Below are 20,028 nucleotides of genomic sequence, written 5' to 3'. Positions count from 1 at the left end.
CACTAAAAGAAACACTAAAGTGACAAAGTTAGTATTATAAATCCATGAGGAAAGGATGAATACTTCAATAAACAGTGACACAGTGCTGGGTACATGACTGTCATTATATAAAAAATAAAATTAGATTCTTACTTTTTATCATGTCCAAAGATACAAAAAAAAAAAAGCAAGCACCAGAGTCCTAAAAAGGTACACTGTTTTCCCAGTTTATGACTCTTCTGAGAACTACACTCTTGACCTTCAATGCCCATGTTTGTTACTATAATGGCTTGGTCCCAAGTCATAGGTGACTAAACCTAGGGTGGATATTTGTCCCAAGCTAAGCCAGTCAGATTTTTCTGTCACAGGAATTTGAAGTTTGACTTGATGGTTCTGGTTAATCTGTATTTTTCAAATGATGTGTTTTGTGAACTTAGGAACTGAGGCTTCCATAGTGAACAACCATGTGCACAGAGGAACAGAGATAGACCACATCATTAGAGATAGACTAATGAAGCAGCTGTGCAGAGAATAACACAGAAGATTGTTCCTATACCCTGAGAGACAGAAGACAGAGCAGTTTTCACCTTCCAGAGGCCTGGTGGCCCAGACTTTCTCTGAGGTACACTTAAGATAGTCTAAGATACACTTAAGATAGAGTAACCAAAAGAGTGAACCTTAGCTACATTACTGGGTTTTGCTACCAGGAGACAGAGAGACTAAGCTTCTGTGGCCACTTATATTGGTGTCAAGAAGGATGACAGCCATAGATGACTAGACTGGGCTCAAGTGGCAAGAAGTGAAGTCTGAACTATAAGGATGGAGATTAATCCTTTAAAAGTCACCCAACCCATGGCCTGTGGACCAGTTGGTGCACAAATAACAGGTAGAAAGGGTGACTCCATTGAAATATTACTTTATTAGAAGAGCCAGCTTTCTTCCAGAAAATGACAGATTGTTTTCCTCAATTTACATATGACCCTGAAACCTCTGATTTTCTCAAATTTTAATTAAGATATAAATATACCAACAGCATTTTCTGAACTGCAATTTAAAAAACCTGAATGGCCACCAATGCATTGAAAGGAGTTCTAAAACAGAATTATAAAAATTTGGGGTATAATATTGTTAAGTAGAACATTTCCTGCTCTACCAGAGAACATATTTTTTTGAATAGCTAAATATACTTTCTCAGATTATGATAAATTTACTATAATTATCTAGAAGTTTCAATCTAAGAATGTTCACACTCAAGCAAAATCTGAGTGAAAAAAACACTCAAAATATGATCATACACATCCTTATTTTGTTAAAACAATACCGTCAATATAAAGGAAACTTAGATGTCTTGAAGTAAGGTTTCCAAAGTATAAAAACAAACAATAACTCAGACATTCAGAATGTAAGATTTCCTTATATGTATCTCATATTCCACAAGATGACTAAAATTTCCATTACAGTTTTAAAGGTAGTGAATGTGATATCCTATTCCACACACTTCACACAGTAGTTAAAAAACAAGGTTTTGGAAGTTAAATTGCCTAGGTTAAAATTCTCATTTCACCATTTTAGCTCAGTTATCTACTAAATTTCAAATTATTAAATCACTCCTGGCCTCAATTTCCTCATCTGTAAAATGGAATAATAATAATGTCTAACTCATAGGAATTTTTGAGAATATAGGGCACTTACAGCAGTACCTCATGACTATAAGAGCTCAACAATATTTATCACAGTATGTTTGAGATAAAGTCCAATGAAAAGACTTAAAATTAAATGACAACATGGATAATCATTTACAGGAAATGATTTCTCAGATCAGAGTAATGGTCCAAGCTTTTCAAAGTGATATAAATAAAAGGATAATAAAACCATTTGAAAAGTTCATATAGTTATCACACTATCAATGATAGTAATTCAAAAAGATATCCATGAAATTGCATAAATTATCAAGTTATAGTATCTTAAAAACAGGTAGAAATACCTAGTTAAAATAAATACAGTGAATAGCCAAAAACTGGGAAGAGCCCAGGTGTCCATCAATAGGAGAATGTATACATGCCATACAATGGAATATTACTCAGCCACAAAAAATAGGAATGTTATGCTTTGTGGAAGAAGCCTTACACAAAAGAGTATATACAGTATGATTCTGTTTATATGAAGTTCTAGAATAGGCAAAACTAACCTGTGGTGGAAAATAATCAGAGTAGTAATTTCCCACCGTGGGGTAAGAGTGAGGATTTACTGGGAAGGGACATAAGAGAACTTCCTGGATGTTAGTCATGTTCTGTATCTGTATCAAGCGTACACTTTTGTTGGAACTCATGAATGGTATACTTACCTCTTGTGTATTTCATTGTACATAAATTTTACATCAAAAGAAAAAACCCAACCAAACAAAAACAACTTAATGATATGTATGCTGAAGCATTTGGGGGAAAGTATAACCATATCTACAACTTATGTTGCAATGTATAAAAAGGATGAGTTGACAGATGGATAGAGGGATGGATAAGTATGTGATAAAGCAGCAAGAATAATAAAATGTTAATTGCAGAATCTGGGAGGTGGTAGGTATGTGGGTGCTTACTCTGAAGTCCTGTCAACTTTTCTCTACGTTTAAATACTTTCAGATAAAATAAATGAAAAATATTTTATGTTCCTTACCAGCGCCTGGAGTTATTAACAATCACTCCATTATCTATGGAGAAAGTATCTGTTGGCAATCCAGCAATATTCCAAGCTCTAATTTTTACTGGATCACCCAGAGTCTTACTCAATGAGAACTCTTCTGAACATGGAATTTTTTTCTCCTGTAAGAAATAAACAAATATCTAATGTTTTTTTATCTTGCTGAAATATTTTTTAAATTATTGATTTGTCATTAGATATTACTTAATAACTCTAAAAAATAGAAAAAAACTGAATTGAAAGTTGGACTATAAAAGTATTTTACTGATCAAACAAGAAGAAAAAACAAGGCCCCATACTTTAAGCTATTTCTTCTCTTCTTCATCCTTATTACCATCTTTTCCTCCATAATACCCCAAAACATACTTTGAATGTTCAAAAGGAAACTTATGAAATATAAAACTATTACCTTGCACAACATGCTCCAATTTTCTGTACATTTTTGCCGAAAGCCAGAAGTGAAAGCACCAAGATAGGCTATTACTCCTGCTGAGACTAAGACATCACCTGTCAAATTTTCATAAATTATCTGAAGGTCATCTGCAGCCTGAGACCATCTGTGAGATTAACCAAAGGAAAAATAGCCTCACCAGAGAGAATGATGGAAGACAGTAATAGAAAGGGTAAGGGACTTCTAGTCCAAATTCTATAACAAAAAGCCATGAAATGTTGGACTCTTATCTATAAAATGAGGAGGTTGGGTCCCTTCTAGCACTGACATGCTATAATATATCTATGCTATATGAATGACAATCCATCTTTCATTATTAGATCACTAGGCATTTCTTGCAGAACTTGACCCTTGGGAATAAGCAAGAACAAAAACAAAAACACGCCGGCAGTTTGTGTAATAATTTTCTCCAGGATGATTTATTTGGTTTAGTGGCCCTGCTATTTGTTTCAGTATTTACTGTTAGTCTGTAAAACATAAAAAAATTTGCAATTCATTACCAAAAATTCCATTTAAGTTGTATAACAGCTGCCATACTAGTGCTAAGGTTGGTATTTTTTCCATTTCATGAAGTCTTTACAATAAAAAAGTGCATTTCAAAACCACCTAATCTGCACTACAAAGTACTGTCAAAGGCCTATTACCTTATCATGCTATTCACTCAACACATATAATTAATAAATGAGATAGCTGGCTGGCCAGTCCAAATAAATAGATTAGGATAAAGTTAACTGTTTTTGTTAGATCAGTCCAGTTATATCTTCTTTGAAATAAATTTTAAGAAAGTGAACCATATATCCACTACTGCCCCCACCCCCGTGAACATTTTATTATGAAAAAATTTGAACACACATAAAATTGGAAAGAATTATACACTGATCACCCACACACTCACCACTTAAAATAAAAATTATCCTTTGCCTTATAAAAAATTTGGAAACAAGTGGCAAACGCCATCCTTGACACTGATATTCTGCCGGGAGAACCCTGGCCAGGTGCCTTGTTGAATGCCCCACATTCTAAACCAGACACTTAAAAATCAATAATCATAATAAACACCCAAAGAAAGTAACATATTCAAGCCTGACTTTCTTTTTTTTTTTTTTTTTTTTTTTTTAAAGATTTTATTTATTTATTCATGAGAGACAGAGAGAGAGAGAGAGAGGCAGAGGGAGAAGCAGGCTCCCAAGGAGCAGGGAGCCCGATGCGGGACTCGATCCCAGGACCCTGGGATCATGACCTGAGCCGAAGGCAGACGCTTAACCATCTGAGCCACCCAGGCGCCCAAGCCTGACTTTCTTAAATGTTGTTAAAATAAGTAGATATCTGACCTTGATTTTTCTCCACCCAGTCCTCCAATTAGTTTTGAGGCTCTCTCAAGCTTCTTAGCACAGAGTTCCACCTGGTCTTCTAAACGAGCCTTTTCCTCAGTTTTCTCAATAAATGTTCTTTGTAAATTTTCCAAATGATGTTCTACTTCTGCCAATTCTGCTCTCTTCTGATTCAAAAGCTCCATTATCTCAGCTAAGGACTTCTGAGCTTCTGTTAAGCGGGCTTTCTTAGGAGCCACTACCTGTTTGGGAACAATAAATGCAGCTAGGATGGGTGCTATTTAAAACTGACGCCAAATAAGCCTTTACAGATATGATGGGTTAAAAGTGATTCATTATTATTATAAATACATTTGTTATTTATAATAATAAATTATACAAAATAAGTATTTTGACTTAAATCTTACATTTTTTTTTACCTAAATAAAATAAAATATATTTATAGGTCATATAAAATATATAAAACATTCTGGAGTAGCAAATGATCAACTATAAATAGATGATTATTTCAGACTAACAAAATGTTATAATATGTAGCAAAAACAGTACAAGATATAGCAAAACGTCTCAAAATAATGAGAAGTTGCCATTCAACTGTTGCCAAAAACAGAGAGGAAAAAAACATGTAGCAGAAATTATAAATGTTTCAAATATACGAATATGCTTTGTGTGTGTGTGTATGGCATTTTCAAGTCTGCGGTCTTCTTCCCAGTTGGCTGAAGCATACATTTGCCTTGGGGGGGATTAAGACTATGATAATAGAATTACAAAGAGAAAGAAAGCCTTGATAATATATCAAGAATGGGGTTTGGTCAACTTTTAAGCCATTGGTAGAAAGAATTGAGAAGATGACCAAAGATAATATATGCCAGTTTGAAAGAAGGAAGGTCTAAGTCTGGGGGTTCATTGCCATGAACGAAGCTGATGGCAAAGAGGGAAGGAGGAGGCAGGGATCAGACACCAAATGTCCTGTTTTCTCTCCTCGGGGCTGAAATTCTGAAGGGGGAATGTGTTAAATAAATAGAGAGCAGGAAGCTCCACTTTCTACTTTTGACTTCAGAGGAGACCTTACTGAATATCTCCCTTCAACCCTCCCATAACAACATGGGGCAGCTGCATCAGAATTAAAATGGCAGTGTGGAGGTGTAGAGTGGGAAGTCAGGGAAGATTCTGAATGCCCTGGCTTCTCTGCTTCATGCCTTGTGAGACATGTGGACATGAGCTAGGTTGAGAGTTCCAAAACCTGCGATGGGGAGGGGACAAGATGTTCAATGGAAGAATATCCCAGATAAAATTAATTTTATTTCTTTGACAAGTCTACTCCCCCAAAACTAACAATCAAAATCCCTCCCTCTCTACAGGCACATGTACCTTACTAGGAATATCTTCCCAATTGTGACAGTCTCATCATTTATTCTATACTCTGAGATTATTCTAAACACATGCTACCAAGTATTTTTATCTGCCTTTTTATTTATATTTCCTGCTTCCCTCAGTAGAATTCTGCAAGCTACAGAGGGCAAAGCCAGTGTTTCTGTGGTCCTTTGCTAGCTAAATTTACAAAATGCTTTTAACCATTCTCCATAAAAGTTTCTTTACCTATGCATGCCATTGCTTCAGGGCAACTGTCCATGCTCTGCCTCTTAACTCTACTGGATCTTCTAACTTCTGACCCTTTGAATCAACTTTTTAATCTGCCACTTTGCCCTTGAAGTTTTGGCTTTTGCCCCAAGTCTCTACAGCTATAGGTCAGTCTGGCCGATTCATCCCTGTTCCCACAACCCTACCACTCACTACCACTAGCCAAGACCAGGTTATATCACACACAAGTATTCTCTTCATCTACTAGGTACTCAACATCTGATGTCTGTGCTGCAGCAAGGTACATTCTTTCTGGTATCTGTTTTAGAAACTTCTTAATTAGTCAATATAGGCATAGATTTTAGTTTCTGGGAACATTTCAATAGAAAATGAATATGTTGATCCTCCAAATACCTTTGCAACTCTGTCATACACTTCCATAGCCATGATCCACTTGCACAGACCCTCAGCTGCAGAGGAAGCTTTAGCAATCTTAGAAGCGTCGAATTCAGGGTTTGTTAAGTATTCACCACGTATCTTCTGCATAACAGTCACCTATACAACAAACATTTCCATCTTAAAATTTCAACATATATCATACAATCATAAGATGAAAGATTACAGACATTGAAGCAACATGTTTCCTCCAAAAAAAATTAAAAGACTGTTGGCGATTGGGAAAATATGTGGAAATGAGAAAAAAACAATTAAACCTTAATCAATAAATACAAGTTTGGATGGAAAAGTGCACTCTACTTTTTTATCTCACATACATTTGTGTTTCAGATTTATGAAACTATTATAAGACGGAGAACTATTTCAAGTTAATAATACACTAAAACAGTAATTCATTAAATGACTTTCAGTGGTATGAAGGAGTGGTTTTATGCATTATGAGAATTCATAATGTAGTCAATAATATAATATTCCTGCATTATTTTAATCCTAAAAATGGACTATCTTACGTTTTATATAATATTGCATAATGTTAAAGATCTTATACATCTTGGCAAAGTTATATGTATAGAAAAAAATCCAATGAAACTCACTGGAATGTTGTCCTTGTCATATTCTCTCAATTCTCTTAAGAAATTCATATCTCCCAGAAGCTTTTTGCTAGGTCCCCAGTAATCTAATATCTATAAATAAAATTTGTGGAAACTTATTAAACATACAATTAAAGATGCTCAGTATAAACTTTTCTTCTTGAAGTTTAAGGTATATTATCCAGAGAAACCATATACTTTCAAAATATCAACTTATATCTCTTTGGAAATAGACTCCTCTCCCCAAAAACATACTAAATATATCAAACATTTAAGATATGAACATAAACTTGTATACTGAATTCATTATAAAAAATTATACATTGAAAGGCAAATGATGCAATTATTTCTCTTTAGGAAATGTAAGAAAAGCAACTAGCATAAACACCATCAGAATTTCATATAAGAAAATGTATTTTTATTATTTCCAGCTTTTTTTCCCTTTAGTCTTGATTCTTTCAAACCAGAAAAGTAGTGCTATAGGCTGAAATTGTCCCCTATCGCCCCCATCAAAATTCATATGTTGAAACCTAATCCCCAGTGTGTTGGTATTTGGAGACTGGGTCGTGGACAGGTGATTAGGTCACGAACGGGATTAGTGTCCTTAATAAAAGAGAGCTCCCTCCCACTTCTGCCATGTGAGGACACAGCAAAAAGAATGTCATCTATAAACCAGGAAATGGGCCCTACACCAGACACTGAATCTACTGGAGTCTTGATCTCAGAATTCCCAGCCTCCAGAACCATGAGAAATAAATATAAGCCACCCAGTCTATGGTAATTTTAATAGCAGCCCAAAGGACTAAGACAGGTAGCAAACATTTTTCTTATGGATGGGACGTCCTCACCCAGCAAGGCTCCCCAAGTGAGATAAAGAAGAGAAAGAAGACAAGGATTACACATCACTCTGCCAGTTACAGGATAAAGTATATGGTACTTGTGCTAGCAAAGACGTTAAATAAGTAGCCCAACAGATTTTTTCCTAATTCCAGGAGCCTAAGAAGTAGGGTGTGTGTATGCATAAATGAGAATGACTTGGTAAGGTGAGAGCTGATTTATTTATTATCTCAGTAAAGTACAGAATGCATACACACACACACACACACACACACACACACCCCTCAATTCTCCAATCCAGGAATTCAAACCTAGGTACTATAAAAGCCTGAAAAGAAAATAAGTCCATAAATTTAGTTTAGGATGGATGCTAGGCCTTTCTTTTTAAGGGATATAGCCTTGAATAATAATCATAACAACAACAGCTAACATTTATTGTGAACTGTTGATAAAGCTTTATACACAAGAGCTTTATATGTATTATCTATCTATATGTATAATCTATATGTATCTATCTATACATATGATCTATATGTATCTATCTATATGTATAATCTAATCATCACATTAACTTTGTGAGGCAGGTACTATATTAATCCTCCAGAGTTCCACAGAAGTTAAGCATCTTGCCTAAGGTCACACTGCTAGTGGGACAGAATTTCTGAATACAGACATTCTGGCTCTAGAACACATACTTTTTTTTTTTTAAGATTTTATTCATTTATTTGTCAGAGAGACAGCACAAGTGGAGGGAACAGCAGGCAGAGGGAGAAGCAGGCTCCCCACCAAGCAAGGAGCCCCATGCAGGGCTGGATCCCAGGACCCCAGGATCACGACCCAAGCCAAAGGCAGATGCCCAACCAACTGAGCCACACAGGTGTCCCTAGAACACATACTTTTAACAACTTCACTATACTGCTTAACTCAGCAGAATTTCCTGAATGCTCATATAACCACATAGGTGTTCTTTCTAACACATTCTTCAGAATCTTAGCTGGAAAAAGCTCACATACTTCCGGTTTTCAATCAATCCCACCCCATGATAGCAGGTAACCTGTACAGACAGAAAAAGAAACAGAAGCAACTGGAACCACATTTTTCTGATGCTATATACTGCCTTAGCTTTACCGTGGAATACATGTAGATAATGTTTTCCATTCTTTATTCTGAATCCATTCAATCTGGAAAACAATATTTCTTCCCTGGACTGGATACTGTCGACATTTAATTTGATAATAGTTGCTGTGAAGTGTTCTGTACATTCATGATTATGATTTTAATCTGTTTCTAGTTATTACCTTGCCTCCAGTTCCTGAAGGATCTGAAATTTTTTCTGGCTTTATATCTTTCATGACACAAATAGCAGCCATAACTAATTTAACACCAGATGGAGGATTCTTCATTGATTTCACAATTGTAATGTCAGCTGGCTAAATTGAAAGAAAACAGAGTATCTTCAGAATAGTTTATTTTTAAATAATGGGAATTTAGAAAATAATGTTGGAGAATAATGGAACATCGATTTTCATTTGAAATTATGATTGTTTTGGCTTTGCCTAATTATGAAATAATTAATAAAAGAGAATTTAAATTTAGCACAGATTAAGACCACGGTTCTCAAATGTTTGGGAGTTCATAGATCTTTATGAGAATATGATAACAGCTATGAATCCTCCAGAAAGTACATTTTTGCACATATATAAAAAATTTGCATACAATCACATACCAATCTGAGACACTGAACCCAGATTAAGAACCCTAATTTAGATAAAGACTTAATTCTATATTTGTTTATATAGTAGTTTTAGCAAAAAAAAAAAAAAATGAAAGTAGAGGTAGACCCTAATTTAAACTTATTTCCGAATAAGGTATATATTGTTATGACAGACACAATAGATTCATTCACTTATTACCTACTCCAATATCCTTCTGACATCCTTTGCAATTGTTGGAAAGCTAACAACTATATATTTTAGTTCCCCATAAATTAGAGTTGTGGGTGGTCACTGGGTTCTATCATCAGATCACTTGAATGATACCAGAATTCTGACTGAATAAATGGGGAGATGGGCAGGGAGTGAGGCTCTCATTTGCTGATATAGATTACAGTAAAGGTGGTGAGGCTCTGTGAGATGGCTCTGCAAGCCTCTGACTCAAAGGATCATTCCTCTGGTAGACTATTTCCAGTTTGGCTCTGTGAGTCATTCCTGGCAGCTCAGCCTAGGATCTGTTTCTTCAGCTCTTCCAATAACTGTGCAATCCATTTACAAAATTCCCTAAAGAATCCTTGTCTGCTTATACTAAATAGAGCCAATGTCTCTACTCTGCAACTGAAGCTACTTCATAAAATATAGTATCTGATACCAGGAAGGGTACAAGCAACAGACTCTCAATGAGAGGGGAACCTAATATCAATGATCTGAACTGGTAAGGTTTGAAGGCAATCAAGAATCCTGTGAGTTTCAGAGGATGTAATGCTGAAAATCCATGGTACACAGTGATAAAGTTACTTAAATTAATGCTCATGGTCCTCTAAAATGGAGTGCCCATTAAAAACAAGTGTTTGCTGATAAGTAGCTGCTATGATAAATGTCTAAGGAGAGAATGAAGAAAGACCATTGGGTAGCATGTGGCTTTTAAATGTGCCAGAGAGCAGACAGGAAGAAAACAGTAAGCTCGGAGTTTTAAATTCCTGGTTCACAGCACAATGAAAGCACCAGATGTTTCTATAAATACCCTAAAATAATATACCTTATAACTACAAGGCTGATATAACTGACAATCAGATAGAGTTTGCTCCTGTGAGATGCTGAATTGCCCATAGGTTGAGCTCACTGTCTTGTCAGGAACCTTACATAGAAGTTAGTAGGATGAGGAAAGGGGTAAACAATGGGGTGTGAATATCCTGAACCACCTTCTACACCGGGCTCTTGTCAACAGAAGCTGTCTCCCCTGCTCTGTTTGGTGAGGTTGTTCTGGTCTTGCCTAAAAACTCTGGAAAAAGTCATATACAATGCAGTGTAATGCAGACAGCTGCCATCCACATCTGTATTGGAAAAGATTTTTAAGTTTTTCCATACAGGCACCTCCAGGAGGCTGCAGGAAGGTAGCTAACTCCACACTCTATTTAACATATGCCTCCTGGTCCATGTGGAGGACCACTTTGGCCTCTTGGAGACCGTCTGCTCTCTTCCCACTGGAATATCCTGAATGAAAATTATGAATAACATATGAACAGCCAAAATATAGGATAATGATGTATTAGAGATGAACGGTGAAGAGGCAAGTTTTGTTTGACTGGACAAAAATGATATAACACCACCTGGTGGAACAGAACCACACCTAATGAACCAAGGACCTGTGTGGAATTTGTTGATGACACACAAGGTAACAAATTCAAACATTTGCCTTGAGTGTATCCAGGGCAGACAGCGCTGCTTCCAAGGCTGGAATTGCCTCGGCTAAGTCACTCTCACACTCATTTTTCAGAGCTTGGGCTTCTTCAGCCTTGCCACTGGCTATCTCTTCATCTAATTTCACGAACTTTCTTTTTGCTTCCACTTGTGCGGACTCTATCTCGATAATCTAAAGAAAGAAAAATAAATAAAACAATTCCTCCAACATCCTACTGCTTTCTCCATCCTAGAAACAAGAGAATGTTTGGAAATGAGGGAACCCAACAAATCATGTTGAAGAGCAGGAGGTCCCAGGATAAAATGAGGAGAAATGCAAATACATGTGACCTAACTGGATAATGGGCTTCCCACTTCCCTCCAAAATCAACACAACTGGGATGCCTGCCTGGGTGGTTCAGTCAGCTTGGCAACCGACTCTTGATTTTGGCTCAGGTCATAGTCTCGGGGTCATGAGATGGAGCCCTGTGTTGGGCTCCACCTTCAGCACAGAGTCTACTCAGAATTCTCTCTCCCTCTTCCCCTCCCTCCCACCCCCTCCCCCTGCTCTCTAAATAAATAAATAAATTCTTTTAAAAAATCAACACAACTCACATGGGACTCAGTGAGATAGCCAGTTAGTAGAAAAGAGTAAGGTCCCTAAGATCTAGTAGTGGCAAAAAATTAAGGGATATTTTCAAGGCTAATTTTACATATTTCAATTGTCTTCTGACATCAATTTAAAAAAACTCAGGATACTCTACCTGCATCATATGTGCATTTTCAATTTTAGCTTCCTCCAATTTGGGCTGTAATTGGACAAGCTCCATTTTCATTTCTCCAACCTAAATAGACAGTTTGCCATTAAGTTTTCATAGTGACATAAGCTACAGAATCTAAACACAGAAAATCGAAACTTAAATGTATCATAAGGCATCAGGGCCAGAAAACCTTAACTTTTCCTTCCAGTTCTTTATATGATAAACAAAACAATGAGGGCATGGTCAGTTTTCTTCACAAAAGACTTCATCGTCCTCGAGTATATGACAGAGCAGTGAAAGAATGCAGTTGTCACGGAAGAAGTGCAGACAGAAAGAAGGTGGCAGCTTGGGGTGTCCATGATATAAAATGCAAATGGATCATCCAAATCTGCATTGCTTCTACTTAACTAATGCTAATAAGAATCATTAGCACTTGACTCATTAAAAACACACACAATCTTATATTTAACCAACTATTACAATAAAAAAAAGGCAACCCAGGCTTATTGTATTCTCTCCAAATGTCAAAAACTTAAGAACAGGGGCTCCTGGGTGGCTCAGTCAATTGAGCATCCAACTCTTGATCTCAGCTCAGGTCTTGCTCTCAGGGTTGTGAGTCCAAGCCGCACATTGGGCTCCACTCTGGGCATGGAGCCTACTATAAACAACAACAACAACAACAACAACAACAACAGGGGTGCCTGGGTGGCTCAGTCATTAGGATCCCGAGGTCCCGGGATCGAGCCCCACATCGGGCTCCCTGCTCGGCGGGAAGCCTGCTTCTCCCTCTCCCACCCCCTCTGCTTATGTTCCCTCTCTCGCTGTGTCTCTCTCTGTCAAATAAATAAAATCTTTTAAAAAAATAAAAATTAAAAATTAAAAAAATTAAAAATAAACAACAAAAAATAAGAATAAAACAGGACATATTTGAGTCTGTATGGAAACTTAGTGAATTTCTCTAAAACTCATGTTACTCATCTGTAAAATGAGGATCATTAAAGTGTCTACCTCATGGAGTGGTTATGAGGAAAAACTGAAGGAATGCATGTGAAGCACATAACACAGTGCCTGGCACATAATATATTCTTCATAAATTATAACTCTTGTTACTTATGATTTCCTGTATTTCCTATTATATGTTACCATTTTGAGAAGCTCATCAAATTTACCTGAGACTCAGCAAAAGCTAATTTGTCAAGCCCATTCACGTATCGTTGTTTTGCTTCCATGATAGCTTGCCGCCTCTTAGTCAAAAGCTGTCGAAACGAGGCAATAAGTTCAAGATAAGAAGTAGCTGTAACATAGTTATGTCGTCCTTGCTCCTGCAAGAACCTAAGACAGACAGATAGCATATCTTACTCTAAGTAAGGAGTTGCACAAAGTAAGAGGTGTACTCAACATGGCATCAACAACAAACCTAGAAGAACAAAGGTTAATTTTACTTAGAAGCTGCTGCATACTTGAACTTTATAACATCCTAAGAATTCTACACATAACCACATCCTGATTTCTTGTCTGTAAAATATCAAATAGCAGTGATGTGCTTAAAAAGCACAAATCACCAAAGATGTATCAAAGGTAAACAACAGCAAAGAAAGATGTAGGTCTTTTTACATGTTTCATAAGCCAGGAGAGTCTAACTCTATAAAAAGACCCAAGATACTGTGTAAGCTAGGGAAGTATAGTAGGAAGGGGCATTGTAGATAGGATAGCAAGGGTGAGTCATCATTCTTTGCACAGAGTGTGTCACGTTGGCTGAATGGGGTCTGACCAGAAGGGTAAGACTACTACACATACACATGGAAACAACAGAAGCAATGTTTTCTCACAGCAAGTACACAGAGTAGGTTGAGCCTACTGCTGGTGCAACCATCAAAGTCAACCATGCCGCCAGACTGTATGATTCTGGATAGGAGATATACCGTGAGCACTTGGGTTTATGTGCTTTTGAAATGCGGAACTTGGAGATGAACAGAGGTAAAATGGATACTTTTGAGTTATCCACAGCCAGTTCTGCTTTTCTGAAAATTTCTGTCCAGTGCCCAACCTTGGTCTAATTAGCCATGGTTAAGATGGCAGGTTTCATAGAACAAACATTGCTGGTGGGGCACTGGACACAAATGAGGCTGATCACATTTTGGAATAAATTTGGCAAAGGGAGCTGGAAAAGGCCCATCAGTCTGCCTAGAGCTGAAATTGTAAGAAGTAAACCTGAGGCAGACAGTTTCCTCCATATGCAATGGGAAGGAGAAAACTCAGTCTGCCAAAATACCATATCTCATTTATACATGGAACCTAAAAAAAAATTAATTCATAGAAATGGAGCACAAATTGGAGGTTCTAGAGGCAGGAGGTGGTGGGGCGGGGAATGGGTGAATGTGGTCAAAAGGTACCAACTTCCAGTTATAAGGTGAATAAGTTCTGGGAATGTAATGTACAGCATGGTGACTATAGTAAACAATACTGTATTGTGTATTTGAAACTTGCTAAGAGAGTAGATCTTAAAAGTTGTCATTACAAGAAAAAAAAGAGGTAATGTTAACTAAACTTATTGTAGTAATCATTTCACATTATATACAAATATAAAATCATTATGTTGTACAGCTTAAATTTATATAATGTTATATATCAATTATATCTCAATAAAACTAGAAAAAAAATCAAAGAAATACAGAAAAAGAAAATGCAGTCTGCAAAGAGCAAGAAGCAGATGCCCAGAAAGAAACAGGATGAAAAACAGACGAAAAGTATTGCCGGATTTAGGATGACTTTCTAACTCCTGTTTCCAGTCACATCTGTGATCCAGCTGTCATCTTTCTCTTAAGCTTGTGAGACACCACTGTATCTTTATCATAAATTCTCCCTTTTTCTTAAACCTAGATTAAATAGTTTTCCATTACTTGCAAGCCAAGGTCCTCACTAATTAAATGATCAGAAATATTTAGAAGACATAGAAATCCTACTGAAATTTTGAGCTTTCAGAAAAAGAGACATGTTAAAATACAGGGATTATTGGCATTTTAAAATTTAGTAATATTCACCTTTCTGATAGATCCATAATGGTAGTGTGAAAGTGTTTGCAGATTGGAACTATCTCTCGCCTTTCAACCTCAGTAAGCTCCAGTGTTTCTAAGAATTTCACAGCTACAAGTTCAAGGGCATCTTCAGGCCATGGCTAAAAATAAGAAAAAGAGAAACTTAAGAAATTTGAGTAGTTCCACTCCAACTATATATGTGTCTTCCTGTGAGAGAATTTGGGGTAGAGAAAATTAAAACCTTAATGGGGAAAATAGAATTGGGTGGGCTGAGGTCACAGGGAAATCTGGGAAAGAGCTAGTAAACATTTTTATACTAAAATTAAAGATAACACAATATAAAGGAAGGGTCAGTGATATTTTACATATCAAGGATATACTATACTGCTTTCCTAAACTCTTCCACTTGGACATCAAGTAGACACCCCAAATTTAGCAGGACAATGGCATAGGCTGCTAGTTGCCCACCTAAAAGCTATCCGCCCTTTTCCCTTAGAACCCCAATTTTATTCTAGATAGCAATATGCCCAGATAAAAGACCACATTTCCTATATTCCCTCACAATTCACAGGAGATAAAGGCATATAGGCAGCTGTTGGGTGGGGACTTCAGGGAAGACTCTTTAAAGGGTTACATAGAGGGGTGCCTGGGTGGCTCAGTTGTTAAGCCTCTGCCTTCAGCTCAGGTCATGATCCCGGGGTCCTGGGATTGAGCCGCGCATTGGGGTCCCTGCTGCGGGAAGCCTGCTTCTCCCTCTCCCACTCTCCCTGCTTGTGTTCCCTCTCTCACTGTCTCTCTCTCTGGCAAATAAATAAATAAAATCTTAAAAAAAAAAAGGGGGGGGTGCATAGAGTTGGTGTGTGTCTTTTTGCCCTAATTTTCTATTATTCTACTTTTTGCCTGGGACACAGATGTGAAAGTTGGAGCTCCAGTAGCCATTTTATTTTATTTTTTTATAAGATTTTATTTGTTTGACAGAGAGAGAGACAGTGAGAGAGGGAACACAAGTAGGGGCAGTGGGAGAGGGAGAAGCAGGCTTCCCGCTGAGCAGGGAGCCCGATATGGGGCTCGATCCCAGAACCCTGGGATCATGACCTGAGCCAAAGGCAGACGCTTAACAACTGAGCCACCCAGGCGCCCCATCCAGCAGCCATTTTAGACCATAAGATGAATTTGAGGGTGGAAACCACATGCTCAGGAGAATAAAGAAGAAAGAACCTTAGATTCTGATGACTTTGTTAAGCCACAAAAGCCCAGTCTGTTTATCTTCAGATTTTTTCTCTGAGAGAAAAAAACTTTATATGTTTAGTTTAGGTTTCTTTTCAAGATTTATTTAATTATAAATAATTAAATAATTAATTAAAGATTTCATTATTTATTTGAGAGAGAGAGAACACTCAGTGGGTAGGGAGAGGGTGAAAGTGTCTTAAGCATACTCCGCGCTGAGTGCAGAGCCCAACACAGGGCTCAATCTCAGGACCCTGAGATCATGACCTGAGCCAAAACCAAGAGTCAGACACTCCACAGCCTGCACCATCCAGATGCCCCTAGTTTGGGTTTCTGTTACTAGCAGTCCATCATAATTCCTAACTGTTATAACATCCAGAGCTGAAATTTTGAGTTTCTTCTCCCCAAATTTGCTTCTTCTCCAGTCTGTCTCAGTGAAATGGTTCCTCTGCTTTTCCCGGAATATGGCAACTGTACTCCTGCCTCTGGGCCTTGGGACTTGTTATTCCCTCTGACTAGAATCCTCCTCACCTAGATCTGCATGTGGTTCTCCTTCACATCTCTACACAAAGGTCAACTTACTAGGAAGGACTTCCCAGTGCACTCGTTCTAAAACACCATTCCCTCTCTCATTTCTCTTTTCCTTGTCCTGAGTTTTCTTCTTAGCACTTACTAATACACAATATAAATTTTTTTTGTTCATTTGTTCGTCATCTGTCTCCCCTGACCACTAAAATGTAAAATCCATGAAAGCAAGGACCTTTTCTCACCGCCATTATCTTCAGTACCTAAGACAGCCCCTGTCAATAATTATTTCAAATTTTTATTAAATGAAATAATTTATGTTAAATGAAAAATTAATCTTTACTTGCTCATTAGAGTAGTTTCCAAATTTCATTTAGATTCAACAAGATGCTTGTAATTATTTTCCTTTGTATCAGACAATATTCATTTTAAGATCTTTTTTTTTTTTTCAGTCTCTGGTCCTCCATCCTAGTAAAATTCAAGCATTTTTGACCTAGCACCCCATTAGTAAAGTTTTAAGCACACACTACCAGTGTATGCACATCTACTAATAGATTGTATTTATGTTGTACTAACATATTTTTCAAACCTCAAAAGAGGCTTCTAAAGATTACTAAGATCAGTGAATTTTTGTAAAATGCCAGAGTAAGTGTCATATGAGTTATATATCACTGAAAGCATCACAAAGGTTTATCTTTCTGTTCTGGGTGATTCATTTTTAATTATCCTGCTAATTGTGAAGGGTTTTTTGTCTATTTTGTTTTTAATTCAGGGCTTGAACTCACAAGCCTGAGATCAAGACTTGAACTGAGATCAAGAGTCAGATGCTCAACCAACTGAGCCACCCAGATGCCCTAATCATGAAGGTTTAATAATTAACTGGGCAACTAGAATATTTATGGCCAAAGTGACAGAAACCAGTTTTACTGTGTCTTCACAAAAGGGATGTATCATCGTATAGAGTTGTCTAATTTAGAAGCTCAACCATGTCATCAACGATCCAGTTCTTTCCATTCTTTTGCTCTACCATTCTCAGTTTATTTTATCCTTGGGCTTGTCCCATCCTGGTGGCAAGAGGACTGCTGCAGCTATGGACATTATATCCTCAAGCAACAAGTTTGAGAGACAGAAAAGGCCCTTTTCCTACCATGTAACTCTTCCTATAGTGAAAAAACTATTCCCCAAAGCTCCCCAGTAGACTTGAACTCAGGACCCATGGCAAGGAGTGGGTCATGAACAGACTCATGCATAAACCAATCAATAGCAAGAGGCACAAGAGCATCAATACTGATTTAGACCAACCAGGAATCAACCCCTCTGACACATGGCTACATGGAGGGCGATTTCCCAGACAAAATCAGAATTCTGTAGGCAAGGATGAAGTGGGTAGAGAAGGGCTGTTGACAGGAAACCAACAGTCTCTCCAATGCCATCATTAGCTAATATTGCACTGTATGATATACTCCTGGGATAAGGTTTGTTGTTTCAAGTCAGTATCAATCCCTATTTTAAATAGTCTTCTTAAATTTGTCTTAACTAATACCCTGTCAGATCTCATTAAGTAGTCATTGTTTTTGCCTCATGACATGGCTGACACAGAGCTCAAGCTAGCTTATGCTGGTTTATGCCATTCTCTTACATCCACTCATAATTGCATTGTATCTTCAATGTTCAATTTATCACAGGGATCCCTCAGGTTACCTTACGTCCTGTCTATGACCCATGGCCATATAAACTGAGTAAGGGTGTCAATGTTAATCCATATAAAATATTTCATACAAAAAATGAATATTCCAGGGGCACTTGGGTGGCTCAGTCTGTTAAGCATCCAACTCTTGATCTCAGGGTTGTGAATTAAAGTCCCGTGTTGGGCTCTACGCTGGGCATGGAGCCTATTAAAAAAAAAAAAGAATATTCCAGTAATTCCTTCCCTTATCATCTGAATTGCTTTGGTACCCCTGGTAAGTACACACCCTACTTTGAGACTAAGATCTAGCCAAAAAGTCAATGCTGTCCTGACCTATGTGACACACAGTGGTTTACAATCACTTCCTGAGTTTCGCACATTCAGGCCCCATGAGCATGGGGGCCTGAGCCATGAGCATCATTCTGACACAGATCCTACATCCCCATTGCTTCAGTGTAAAACCTTTATTCCTCTCTGTTACCCACTTAAGCTCCCTTATTTATTTGCAACTCCCTGTTTCCTCTTTTAAAAAATGTTCTCAACAACTATGAATCACTTAGAATAGAATAGAAAGTCTCATGGTTATGACAAAGATATCCAGAAATAGTAAACTCTATTTATAATATTTCACAAAAGAAAAATTTACGGTTGGACAGATTTTATTTGGTTTTGGTTTCTGGCCACTTAATGGATATAATATTAAGATATGGTTTACATAAATCAAAATTGTTTCCACACAGCTTTTACTCTTGTGTAAACACTAAAACATCTACTCACTGAAACATATATACAGTCCTCCAAAGGAAGAAAACTAGTTTTTCAAACATAAAATTGATAAATAGGTAAAAGAGAATAAAACAAATTAGTGCCAGAAATTTATTTTTCAAAGAAATTAGGGGCACCTGGGTGGCACCTAGGTGGCTCAGTTGGTTAAGCATCTGCCTTCAGCTCAGGTCATGATTCCCATGGGATTGAGCCCTGAGTCGGGCTCCCTGCTCAGCAGGGAGTCTGCTTCCCCCTCTCCCTCTGCCCTTCCCCCCTGCTCATGCTCTCTCTCTCTCTCTCAAATAAATAAAATCTTAAAAAAAAAAAAAAGAAAGAAATTAGGGGCACCTGGGTGGCTCAGTCGGTAGGCATCCAACTCTTGGTTTGGGCTCAGGTCATGATCTTGATGTCATGAAATCGAGCCCCACACCAGGCTCTGTGCTCAGGGTGGAATCTGTTTCAGATTCTATCTCTCTCTCCCTACCCCTTTTCCCACCTCTTCAACCCCACTTGCACACTCTCTCACCCTCTCTAAAATAAATTAATAAAATATTTTTAAAAAAGAGGTATAAAAGAAATTAGTCTATAATCTACAGTCCACATTGTATTGAACATAAAACAACTAAATAGAAGGTACCATGAACTACTATTCTCAAAAGCATAACTACTACTATTTCATAGTCTTACACAGGCAGTGACAATTTGCCTTAAGGTTAA

The 20,028-nt window shown here is 37.4% G+C and overlaps 1 protein-coding gene across 1 annotated transcript in view; it reads right to left on the bottom strand.

Annotated features, from left to right (window-relative positions):
- Positions 1-20,028, bottom strand: part of DNAH12 (dynein axonemal heavy chain 12) — a 226,315-nt gene that overhangs the window by 72,051 nt on the left and 134,236 nt on the right. The window contains 10 exon segments of the mRNA XM_044916801.1: positions 2,650-2,795; positions 3,083-3,230; positions 4,456-4,697; positions 6,451-6,591; positions 7,086-7,175; positions 9,218-9,349; positions 11,328-11,504; positions 12,076-12,156; positions 13,242-13,404; positions 15,114-15,261. Of these exon segments, the coding sequence (XP_044772736.1) occupies positions 2,650-2,795; positions 3,083-3,230; positions 4,456-4,697; positions 6,451-6,591; positions 7,086-7,175; positions 9,218-9,349; positions 11,328-11,504; positions 12,076-12,156; positions 13,242-13,404; positions 15,114-15,261 (1,468 nt within the window).

The sequence above is a fragment of the Neomonachus schauinslandi genome, chromosome 1, assembly GCF_002201575.2.
Source record: "Neomonachus schauinslandi chromosome 1, ASM220157v2, whole genome shotgun sequence".
NCBI lineage: Eukaryota > Metazoa > Chordata > Mammalia > Carnivora > Phocidae > Neomonachus > Neomonachus schauinslandi.
Note: the sequence above shows the minus strand (reverse complement) of the source record. Positions and strands in the feature narration are given on the sequence as shown.